Raw genomic sequence first — 13,311 nt, 5'->3', positions numbered from 1 at the left:
GTTTCCATTTCATGTTGTGGGTATATCAGTCATTCAAAAGAAATGTCTTAGCTTGATATGAGGAGAATTTTCTTAATTCAACAGCAAGTTTTGTGAAAAATTGACATGCTTTTTGTTTATTTCAGTTTCACGGCAAATATCATTTTAAAGTACCACAATTCACCCTGAGATAGCCCATCATCCCTTGTACATCAGAGAGTTGCTGCAGTCAGTCAAAATAACATTGAGAAACCACATGACAATTACAAATGAACGTTATATGACCAAAATGGAATTTTTATGCCTTTCATAACATTTATAAGACACTGCTGCATGAGATCCTGAAAACTTGCTAAAACAAATATTCCGTGTCTGCTGCGTTTAACTGTCGAATTTCAGACACACACACATATATATATACATATATATGTAATTACTCTGGAACAGGCAGCACAAAGTGTTGTAAAGGACAATAAGCAGGACATTAAAGAGCAAAGTTCACTTTCCCCCAGAATGACATGAACAGGAAGCAATGGCAGCTCACAGCGATTCCCAACTGTAAATAACGGTGAAACAACCTGAGCTTCTCACGTTTACATAAAACAAGCACAATAACCGCTGTAAACCCAGATCGTATATTCACAAGAATTTTATGCACAATATACAGAGTTTTATGTTGCATTGTTAATGCTGTTGTTCTTGTAGCAGTTAAATTGCAGCCTGATTAGAGCGTCTCAGGGTGAATACCACACACTAGGGCGAATACCACACACAAACTACAATTGGTCTGTTCACACTCCCATCCAGTAGATGGCAGTGTTTTATGCATTTTGACAGGGCAAGGAGGAAGTGATGAGAGGAGATCATTTGAATTTCCTATAATGCTTTTTGGCATGTCTGTAAACACTCAAACCTTCAGAATTAGTGCATTAATTTAAAAGACGTGCGATATATTTTCATTTTGTAAAAATGAGTTACTGTTGGTCATTGACCACAGAGGTGGGCACAGATAACCAAAAAATGAACTTTGATAACAGATAACCAGATAAGTTAAAAGTTATCTTTGATAAAGATAAACTGATAAACCACCCAAAAATGTACCGGAAGTTACAGATAGCCGATAACCAATACATTCCAGTATTGTCTCTGGTACACTTGCAGCTACTAACAAGCTGATTTTGAGTACGATCACGGTCGCTTTTAGAAGCATTAAAAGGGACAACAGACCCAAACAATGAGTCAACACTTCTGTCTTTGAGCGTCCTGCCCCCTGCTGGAAACTCCTGTTTACTACATGGCTTCCAGCACAGACGCAAGCTGAGGAGAGCTATGAAGCTCACCTCTCTGCTCAATCACAATGATGCCGTGAGGCGGGGGAAGTCTTGGAAAATAAAGTAACGCTGAGTTATGGTTTGGTGAATAAATAAAATGAATACTGATAGAATAATTCCATTAATGTCAATTCTGTCATTTGTACAAAGTTAAAATATAACATATCTTTTAATGTTGAATAATGCACTAATTCTGAAGTTTTGTAACAAACACAGACAGATCACAAAGGATTGTGGGTGAAATGTGCCTCGGCTAAACACTGATTGGTTTGACTCATACATTATGTAAACCAACACGTTAATGTGAGGTGTGTTGGTGTTTACAGATAAATGTGCTTTTGTAAAACATTCCATTTTTTATTTGTAAAAAAAAAGGCATTTTCAAAAAAAAAAAGCCAAGTTGTAATTAGATAACCGTCTGATATAACCTGTGTCAAAAATAAATTGAACAATGTCATGATCTACTGGTGTCAGACGTTCAGTACTTAAGCTGGGTTTACACTGTGCGAGGTTTGTCCCTTTTTAAGATGATTTTTCATTCGTGCGTGAATTTTTGGGATCGCACTGAGTTTCAGGTTAATCATGTGTTACAAGCTGTAACACAGTAACAAGCTGCGTTTAACATCTCACGAGTCACGAACACCTCCTGATCGCCAATCGTATGGTCGAATGAAAATCAGACCTGTTTGATATTATTCTGCTCAGCCGGCGTGAGGGTGTCCTGCTGCTGAAGAGCTACAAGCATCCAGCCGCTCGCACTGTGCATGTGCAAACACCACAGACCTGTCTTGTAATGTTTTTTGTTGTTGTTTTGTTTTTAAACTTTGTCTCCCATCGAGAGTTTTTGTAAATTAAGTTTGGGAAAAAAAGCTTGCGTTTTGCTTCTGGAAACACGAGTCCGACGTGTGGTGTTTGAACGTACAATGTGTGTGAGAACATAAATCGTGCGCTCTGAACTTTTACACTATGCGGTTCTGTGGTACACTTTGAACTGAAACCGAGTACAGTGGTTAAAAAATATCATACAGTGTGCCCAGCTTCAGGACGACTAGTACCATGAACACTACTGGCAGTAGATGGCAATAGAGACCGTGAAAACTTGCCAAAACAAAATTCCAGATAATCTGTGTCTGCTACATTTAAGATGCGTGGAATTTAATAAATGCAGACACAATAACGTCTGTGAACCCAGAGAATATATTCACAAGAGTTTTAGGCACTAGAGTTTCATGCTGTTGTCCGTGGAGCCTGAACAGAGTGTCTGAAATGGGGGTGACCAGTTATCCTTTGTCTGCAGAGGATAGAGCAGTTTCTCCTAGAAGCAGCTCTCTTCTGTTTGCAGAGGGTAGAACTACACATCTGCTATGTAACTTTTAACAGGTAGGTGCTCAACTGATTTTAAATTTTAAAATGTTTGTAGCTGTTTACTATGTTTACGGTCTAAAAATTATCAGACGAAAATTTATCGGAAGATAATTAGTCCGATAATGGTTTTTAAAGTTATCTAAAAAGATAATCGGATAATGAAAACATTATCTTCGATAATTATGTTCGCAATTATCGGAACTGTGCCCACCACTGATTGTCCGGAATTAGTTGGTTTTAAATGAAACCATGAGTGAAAGGTGCTTTTGCATTTCATGTCTTCTTGATTAGGCTGAGTTGATGCATGTTGAAAGTAAATGATTTTTTTTTGTTTTGTTTTGGTAGCAGCGGGCCAGGTGCATAAAGACAGAAGCTCTGGCTAATTGTTTGTGATTACCTTTGAATTTACCCAGCAGCACTTGCAGTGCTTAAACTCGAATCTGACTTAGCTGACAGCGTACAGAGTCAGTACTAAAAGTTAGCTGTTAGCTTCAGCCAAATTTTTTAGCAGTTTGTCAGTTTAGCATTATAAAAGTTAACTTTTCAGCTAGCGGATTAGTGGTTATCGAAACCTTTTGGTTAGCTGTGGCCACCACTGCATAGAATAGAGCAAAGACAAAAAAAAGGAAAAAAAAAAAAACAGCAAACTTTATAATGTTGAAGAAATGTAACTATTTTGTTTTTAACTGTGCCCCTATTTGTAAGCGTATGCTTTTAATGCAGTCCTTTACAATCACTCTTCAACGTTTGTAACTCTGCATTGCTAGTTGGATGTAGTTCTGGAGACAAACCTTGCTACCATAAGGGTGTTGGAAAGTGTCCAGAAGAAGCTGTCTCGCCTTTCCCCTGAGGACCAGGATCGATTCAGATTAGACGACTGCCTGGGCGGTACCTCTGAAGTCATACAGCGGCGTGCTGTCTATCGTATCTATGGAGACAAGGCTCCTGAGATCATCGAGGGGCTCAAGAGGAGTCCTGCTACTGCTGTGCCTGTGGTGCTCAAGAGGTCAGGCCTGTGGTTTGGTCTTGGGTTTTTATCATTACTCTTAGTTTATTGATAGGCTAACTTTTAAACAAGAAATTCAGAGGCTGCGTTACACTTTGATTTTTACCACTACAGATACAACCAGCTGTGACCTGCAGTGACCCTTTTCGGACCAAAATAAGTACATACTCATACTACTACTGTTATCATTATTATTATAAGGCATTTATCAATTCATTAGTTTGTTCTTAACTGGAGACATTAAAGGAGTGCTGTAATGTTTTTTTGGCAGCACAGTTACTCAGACACTAATTTTGATTCTGAACTTTGTTTTTGAACTAGGTGACTCTTAAGTCTCTTCTGTACTGGATCAAGTTTGTTTTTTTCCATTGTGAAACGGTACATTTAGGCTGAGTGACCTTTCTAGTTGTTGTGACAGTTTGATCATTTAGCGCACACTAACTGAAATAATAAAATTAAAACCATGCAAATTTTAGGGAATTGTTTGATCCATCAGGTGATTGTAGATTAGAGCATTGATTGTGTGGGCTGTTTGGACCATGACTGAAGATGGAGGAAAAAGGAATCAGATCCTCTGTGAATGTCTTTAAATCATCAATGTTGTATAATCATTTTGTCTGTTGTCCATCTGGGATTGTACTAGGTATTTCCTCCAGAAAGTGGTTAGCTATGCTGTCACTGCAACATTTAAATATTGATGGCAGTTGACTGTCTAAAAGAAATAGGTAAAGCTGTATTCTATCATTTTTAAAATACCTATGGAACATGCTTTGATGGTGGTGAGTAGAAATGTGGGTTATGATACAGGTGTGGCTTTGAAGTTAATATGCTTGAAATATCTTTAAGGTACCAGATTCAGTAAAACACTTAAAAAAAAACAGATGCACGCTTAAATACAGTTTGGTTTTTTTCCTTCAAAGCTGACATGAGCAAGCACATGCACTGACTCAGATGATAACATGACATGGTTGTGATGTGGTTTATTTTTGGTGCATCTTGATCAAAGTAGTGTTATCCTCCTCCAGGTTGAAAGCCAAGGAAGAGGAGTGGAGAGAGGCCCAGCAGGGTTTCAATAAGATATGGAGGGAGCAGTACGAGAAGGCCTACCTGAAGTCCCTGGACCACCAAGGGGTCAACTTCAAACAGAATGACATGAAAGCTCTGCGTTCAAAGAGTCTTCTCAATGAGATCGAGAGTGTCTATGATGAGGTAAACGTTTACACTCTCTCTCATCCTACAGTGTCTGCTTGCTTAACACTAGATATTTGGTAATACAGAGGGACAGTCTGGCGTAATGAAATTGTGGAACAAAGATTAAAAAGTAAGATTAATATGAACTGTTCCTGTCTTATGCAAAATATGTTTGTTTCTATTTTGATGCTCTGCTGCAATGTGATACTCAGTCCACACTGCACATGAATACTGGTGTAACCAATTTCTAAATCGCCTCACACGGGTGCACCAAAATAAACTAACGAATTACATGCTTCGCAACGGGACCCAAAAATAAAGTTAAGCATTTTAAGAGAGAGAAAATAAGAGCGTTGACAGAGTGAGCAGAAACTCTGTTCTAACTTTTGAAAGGGGACTTGTCATTAAACTCCATCCATTTAGGTTGTGTAATTTCATAGAAAGCTTCATGTGTTAGAGAAAGGCAGACAAAGAAATAATTAAACTATTTAAACACATTAACTATTTTGGCATACTATTTGTTCTAAGACCCTCAAATGGATACACATTATTAATAGTCACTTAAACATTCCATTTGGTTAAAACAGAATATTTCACCATCATCATATTGATAATGCAGAAAAATCACATTTAAACACACATCAGTTAGAAGGAACACGTTTCATTACAATGAAGTGATTATATGCAAACGCGCCACGGAGCCGTTCATTACGCGGCACAAAATCACCTCCGTGTTGGTCTCTCAGGACGGCTTTCAGGTGGATTTCAGACGGCTGTCGGTTGCTTTTAAGTCGTGTGATTATCCGAGAAATTGAGCATGAGCTGGACATGCCCCAACATGTCCTGTGAGGCTTCATCACGGCGTTGCTTTGCGCCATGCGGCTCCACCGCGACGCGCGGAACTCCGCTCCTCTTTCCATGACAAAAACTCCTGTAACAGTGGAATGTGCCGTTCATTTTTAAACGGGACGCTGTCTTGATCTGGTATGTCGTCTGACTAGCACAGGAATTGTGAAAAGACGTGGACATCAGTACTTTTTTGGCACATTGAGACAGACGTGCGGAGGAGGTCCGCGCGTCGCGGTGGATCCGCATGGCACAAAGCAACGCCGTGTGTGTGTGTGTGTATATATATGTGTGTGTGTGTGTGTGTGTATAAAAACCCCTGGCAAAAATTCTGGAATCACTGGCCTCGGAGGATGTTCATTCAGTTGTTTAATTTTGTAGAAAAAAGCAGATCACAGACATGACACAAAACTAAAGTCATTTCAAATGGCAACTTTCTGGCTTTAAGAAACACTATAATAAATTAGGAAAAAAAATTGTGGCAGTCAGTAACGGTTACTTTTTTAGACCAAGCAGAGGGAAAAAATATGGAATCACTCAATTCTGAGGAAAAAATTATGGAATCATGAGAAACAAAAGAATGCTCCAACACATCACTAGTATTTTGTTGCACCACCTCTGGCTTTTATAACAGCTTGCAGTCTCTGAGGCATGGACTTAATGAGCGTCAAACAGTACTCTTCATCAGTCTGGCTCCAACTTTCTCTGATTGCTGTTGCCAGATCAGCTTTGCAGGTTGAAGCCTTGTCATGGACCATTTTCTTCAACTTCCACCAAAGATTTTCAATTGGATTAAGATCTGGACTATTTGCAGGCCATGACATTGACCCCTATGTGTCTTTTTGCAAGGAATGTTTTCACAGTTTTTGCTCTATGGCAAGATGCATTATCATCTTGAAAAATGATTTCATCATCCCCAAACATCCTTTCAATTGATGGGATAAGAAAAGTGTCCAAAATATCAATGTAAACTTGTGCATTTATTGATGATGTAATGACAGCCATCTCCCCAGTGCCTTTACATGACATGCAGCCCCGTATCATCAATGACTGTGGGAAACTTACATGTTCTCTTCAGGCAGTCATCTTTATAAATCTCATTGGAACGGCACCAAACAAAAGTTCCAGCATCATCACCTTGCCCAATGCAGATTCGAGATTCATCACTGAATATGACTTTCATCCAGTCATCCACAGTCCACGATTGCTTTTCCTTTGCCCATTGTAACCTTGGTTTTTTCTGTTTAGGTGTTAATGATGGCTTTCGTTTAGCTTTTCTATATGTAAATCCCATTTCCTTTAGGCGGTTTCTTACAGTGCGGTCACAGACGTGGACTCCAGTTTCCTCCCATTCGTTCCTCATTTGTTTTGTTGTGCATTTTCGATTTTTGAGACACATTGCTTTAAGTTTTCTGTCTTGACGCTTTGATGTCTTCCTTGGTCTACCAGTATGTTTGCCTTTAACAACCTTCCCATGTTGTTTGTATTTGGTCCAGAGTTTAGACACAACTGACTGTGAACAACCAACATCTTTTGCAACATTGCGTGATGATTTACCCTCTTAAGAGTTTGATAGTCCTCTCCTTTTTTCAATTGACATCTCTCGTGTTGGAGCCATGATTCATGTCAGTCCACTTGGTGCAACACCTCTCCAAGGTGTGATCACTCTTTTTTTTAGATGCAGACTAACAAGCAGATCTGATTTGATGCAGGAGTTAGTTTTGGGGATGAAAATTTACAGGGTAATTCCATAATTTATTCCTCAGAATTGAGTGAGTCCATTTTTTTTTTTTTTCCCTCTGCTTGGTCTAAAAAAGTAACCGTTACTGACTGCCACAATTTTTTTTTTTTTTTTTTAATAGTGTTTCTTAAAGCCAGAAAGTTGCCATTTGAAATGACTTTAGTTTTGTGTCATGTCTGTGATCTGCTTTTTTTCTACAAAATTAAACAACTGAATGAACATCCTCCGAGGCCGATGATTCCATAATTTTTGCCAGGGGTTGTATGTATGTATGTGTGTGTTTATGTATGTATGTGTGTGTTTATGTGTATATGTATATATGTATACACTCAACAAAAATATAAACGCAACACTTTTGGTTTTGTTCCCATTTTGTATGAGATGAACTCAAAGATCTAAAACTTTTTCCACATACACAATATCACCATTTCCCTCAAATATTGTTCACAAACCAGTCTAAATCTGTGATAGTGAGCACTTCTCCTTTGCTGAGATAATCCATCCCACCTCACAGGTGTGCCATATCAAGATGCTGATTAGACACCATGATTAGTGCACAGGTGTGCCTTAGACTGTCCACAATAAAAGGCCACTCTGAAAGGTGCAGTTTTATCACACAGCACAATGCCACAGACGTCGCAAGATTTGAGGGAGCGTGCAGTTGGCATGCTGACAGCAGGAATGTCAACCAGAGCTGTTGCTCATGTATTGAATGTTCATTTCTCTACCATAAGCCATCTCCAAAGGCGTTTCAGAGAATTTGGCAGTACATCCAACCAGCCTCACAACCGCACACCACGTGTAACCACACCAGCCCAGGACCTCCACATCCAGCATGTTCACCTCCAAGATCGTCTGAGACCAGCCACTCGGACAGCTGCTGAAACAATCGGTTTGCATAACCAAAGAATTTCTGCACGAACTGTCAGAAACCGTCTCAGGGAAGCTCATCTGCATGCTCGTCGTCCTCATCGGGGTCTCGACCTGACTCCAGTTCGTCGTAACCGACTTAAGTGGGCAAATGCTCACATTCGCTGGCGTTTGGCACGTTGGAGAGGTGTTCTTTTCATGGATGAATCCCGGTTCACACTGTCCAGGGCAGATGGCAGACAGCGTGTGTGGCGTCGTGTGGGTGAGCGGTTTTCTAATGTCAATGTTGTGGATCGAGTGGCCCATGGTGGCGGTGGGGTTATGGTATGGGCACGCGTCTGTTATGGACGAAGAACACAGGTGCATTTTATTGATGGCATTTTGAATGCACAGAGATACCGTGACGAGATCCTGAGGCCCATTGTTGTGCCATACATCAAAGAACATCACCTCATGTTGCAGCAGGATAATGCACGGCCCCATGTTGCAAGGATCTGTACACAATTTTGGAAGCTGAAACTGTCCCAGTTCTTGCATGGCCGGCATACTCACCGGACATGTCACCCATTGAGCATGTTTGGGATGCTCTGGACCGGCGTATATGACAGCGTGTACCAGTTCCTGCCAATATCCAGCAACTTCGCCAGCCACTGAAGAGGAGTGGACCAACATTCCACAGGCCACAATTGACAACCTGATCAACTCTATGTGAAGGAGATGTGTTGCACTACATACACATATGTGTGTGTGTGTGTGTGTGTGTGTGTGTGTGTGTGTGTGTGTGTGTGTGTGCTTGTCACCATGTTGCCTGTGAAAAACAATGTCGCAGAGACATTTCACGTCCACATACAATGGCAATAAAACAGCTGAGATGCGCACACACAGACGAAGATTCAAATTTCCACAGACTCTGAAAGTAAAATTTTTATTTTACTTTACTTTTACAAAACATGCCACTCACCCACTTATAAAGACTTCCAAATAAACGTCCACAAATCAAAGAAGCCTGAATGCATCGCGTGTTTGCCAACCAGAGAACAGGTCCACTCATCCTCATGGATTGCTAGTCAGATTGCCAACCAGAGAATGATGAACGATCGCAGCTCTGCCTTTAGCTCAAGTTCTCTCACGATTGTTGCACATTAAATAGAGTCCATTATCTCCTGAAAATGGCGTGTTATGACTTTTTCCAGTATGAGAAATACATCTGCATTTTCAGGCAGTCTGTAAAAACAGCGTGGTGGAGAATGTCCACGTCCATGATCACGGCTGCAGTAAAATGGTATCCTGCCACACAAACAGCGCATCGCTACACTTTAGGTTTCAAAACTGACAGACTGAAACAATTAAGGGTTTTGGGGTGAAGTATGTCATCTCCTCTCTGTAAATCTGTTAAAATGAAAGCTCAAAAGCTTCGTTTTCCAACGTAGCAGGTTATTTATATATATATCTCTATCTTACAAGAATTAGCAGTGTCAGTTAGCTGAATCAAATTGTCTCGGGAGAGTCATTGTCCCCCCCCCCCCCCCCCCCCACGCACACACACGCAACCTGGTCAGCGCTTGTGTGTGCGTGTACTCCCAAAGAAAGACAGTGTATGTCCTCAGTGCAGCAAAAAAAAAAAAAAAAAAAATCACGTCGGGGGTGCGTTCTGGCGCCGTCGGGCTGCTCCCTTTTTGGTTTGTCGTGCTGCCCCGGTGGCTCTGGTGGCTGCCCTTCCTGGCCCTTGTGCCCTTCCGCTTCCCTTTTTCGCCTGGTTCCTTCTGGGGCCCTGCGTCCTGGGCCCTTTTCCGTTGTCGCTTGCGGTCGACTATATGGCTTCCGACACGCCGGAGTGGTCCATGTCTTATGGTGGGGTTCTGTACTTTTATCTTGGCCCAACACACCAGCCACAGTAGTGATCGGATATACAGCTGTGATCTGGGTCTCTGTGTGTGGCTGGTTACATGTTCGTGGCCGACACCACAATTCGGTTTTGGGTGCTCTCAAGGGGATCAAGACTCTGGTGTCCTAGATTAGGGAATGAATGCTCACTAACTAGACAACAGACTGTCACTGCTTGTTCATGTGTGGTGGTTTGTTCCGGCATGTTTTATGTTGGGGCCCCGTCTCCTTGGTGTCTCACTTCACAGTTATTGCTTTCACCACTTGTCTTTCGTTTTTCTTTGTGTTGTTTTGGTGGTCGGTCCCTCCTGATAGAAGTTGTCAGTCGGCTTTGAGTAGGATCTTGTAGGGTGACCAGGAAGGGTGGATGGGGGTCACACACGCACACCACATTCACTCACGCACTTCATACCTTCTGTCTTGCAAGAATAAATTGCCTATATGTAAATGGACTGCATTTATATAGCGCTTTTCCATCTGCATCAGACGCTCAAAGCACTTTACAGTTATGCCTCACACTCATCCCGATGTCAGGGTGCTGCCATACAAGGCGCTCACTACACACCGGGAACAATAGGGGATTAAAGGCCTTGCCCAAGGGCCCTTAGTGATTTTCCTGTCAGGTGGGGATTTGAACCCATGATCTTCTGGACTCAAGCCCAACACCTTAACCACTAGACCATCACCTCCCCTATATGTGTATTAATGTTCATAAATGGTTCTGCCAGTGTGGCATTTACCATTACTATATATGCAGACAGGGAAAAAAAAATCACATCAGAAATGAGTCCAGTTTTTCTTGTCTTCCTGCTCACAGCCTCCAGGCAGCACAGTGGATTTGTGTGTGTGCATATGCACATGTGGGCACGCAAGCATGTGTGCGATCATGTGCACGCATGCACGAGGACATGTACGCGCGTGCACGAGGACGCATGTGTAGAGTGCAATGGTACCAAACGTATGGAACCAAATTTGCACTCCAAATGGAGCCAAGCCACACTCTAAATGCAATGCAACACAAATGGGATGAATTAATCCATGTCATGTGACATACAAAGCACCAATCACATGACAAGAATCCACACAGCTGTTATATAATATTGATTATTGTTATTTACCAATCAACTCAGAACCATCCATGTCTGCATCGGGATGTGTCTAAGAATAGATTCCACCACCCACCCACCCCTTATTTTTGTGTGCCCTGCATATAGATGGGCAACAGCTTAAACCTATCCTGTTGCTTATTGATCAAAACTCAAGCAATACATGTGCCCAGTAACCTCTTAATTAATGTCAACTTTAAGAATATAAGCCATATGTTGGATTGTTAGTAGTGTTTTGATGTAGAAGGATTAAATACCATGCGCCAGGGCACAGGGTGTACCGGAGAGTGGACAGGCGCGGATGTGAACCTGTAGAGTTCTTGGTGGTTAACTTCCCACATAACCATTTTCTGTGTCTTGAGACCTAGTCTACTTTTCTCAAGGAGTTCTGCTCTGCTGTATCAAGTTTGGTTTAGCATTATATGCACCAAGTTCTGATGGGGTTCTACTGGTCCAAAGGTCTCTCATTCCCACTGTCATGTTGCTTTTTCTTTTCAGAACATAATTTCAAAGATCATGTCTGAAAGATGGCAACAGACTGAGAAATTCTGATGACTCGTGCATAAATGTCAACACTGATACTGCCAATGGAGTGTTTTCTAAGTGGAACAAGGTGCTCTTGATTGCCTTTGTGTTATTGCTGTGACTCCACAGCAACTAGAAAGCTTGTTTGTTTTTTCCACTGTTTTCAAAGCCGCTTGTTCCATTTGAATTTAAAATTGGCTCCTCTGAGATTGAGTGCAGTGCAACTAAACTGAGCCTGTGTAAATCTGGCATTGTACGGTCACACCCATTTCTTTTGGGGGCAGCTTGGTGATTAAGTGGTTAGAAATGTTGCCTCAGAGTGAGAAGGTCCTGTTTTCACTTCTGATCTGTTCCTTTTGGTGTGGAGTTTCCATGTTCTCCTGTGTTTGCATCGGTTCCCTCTGGGTACTGCAGTGTCCACTCTTCCAAAGACATTCACGTTTGGTGAACTGGTGACTCTAAATTGACTTGGTGTGAATGTGTTTGTCTCTATGTGCCAACCCCAGGATGGACTGGTGGCCTGTTCAGAGCATACCTGCCTTTCACCCGAGTAAGTGGGTTCACAAAACAGATGGATGTATTTGTTTGGACTGTCTTAGAGTGCCTGAGTATCTGGGGAGGTTTCACACGCGAGTGCAGTTTGAACCAGACAGACATTTGAATGTTTCTGTCCAAACCCAATGCTGTTAAATATGAGGCCCGAAACGCACTGATGTCAGTGACTCTGTTATTTAAATGCTAATGATTGTAATGATACTGTTTGACACAAAACATGTTTCTTGAGGAATAACTTGCCTATATTAAACAACTGTGAAAATTTTTACACTTTGCATCATGTGGAGCAGACCTTTTGACTACTCTGCATAATGAACTATTTTAAATGACAAGCCTTTTGAAATAATACTCTGGTTCAGATCGGGTTAAGTTGCATCAGCACAAAGACACTGCTGACGTGACCAAAGCCGGCCCGACCCATCGAGTCCCATCTGGGCAAGTCTGATATCCACGCTCTATTTCACACAGCAGAACATATAAATTCTATGCTGGAAAAACTCAGAAAATTGAATCCTGATCCTTCCTGCTGTTAAGCAGCAGCATCGGCCACTCCACCACTGTGTTTCCCACCATGCCCAAATCTGTCACACAGCACACTCCATGAAAGAATCAACACATTAGTCAGCCAGAGAACCCAAAGGTTATGGTGGAGTGTTGGCAAACATTACAGGCTGAAATGTGGATTTCACTGTCCTCTTCTGGCCAAATGATGGAACTGCAGTATAACTGCAGCATTCAAAGAGTTCTTTCAAATTTTGATACTGTAAGACCCCAACCAGGCTGCAAAAAGATTCACATCTCGTTCAGCTGTTATTCAAGGCAGAAAAAATGGTCTATGTCTAAATGCAGGTATTATGAAATGCTTTCATTGAATTTCTATTTCTGAATGTGTACATGATAGATAATCTGACA

At 41.5% G+C, this 13,311-nt stretch overlaps 1 protein-coding gene across 1 annotated transcript in view; it reads left to right on the top strand.

Moving 5' to 3' along the window:
* sin3b (SIN3 transcription regulator family member B) overlaps positions 1–13,311 on the top strand; it is a 70,333-nt gene that overhangs the window by 30,460 nt on the left and 26,562 nt on the right. Inside the window, 2 exon segments of the mRNA XM_034179676.1 lie at positions 3,443–3,681; positions 4,707–4,890. Of these exon segments, the coding sequence (XP_034035567.1) occupies positions 3,443–3,681; positions 4,707–4,890 (423 nt within the window).

Source organism: Thalassophryne amazonica, chromosome 10 (assembly GCF_902500255.1).
Source record: "Thalassophryne amazonica chromosome 10, fThaAma1.1, whole genome shotgun sequence".
NCBI classification, from domain to species: Eukaryota; Metazoa; Chordata; class Actinopteri; order Batrachoidiformes; family Batrachoididae; genus Thalassophryne; species Thalassophryne amazonica.
The sequence above is the reverse complement of the archived record's forward strand: the minus strand, read 5'-3'. Positions and strand labels throughout refer to the sequence as shown.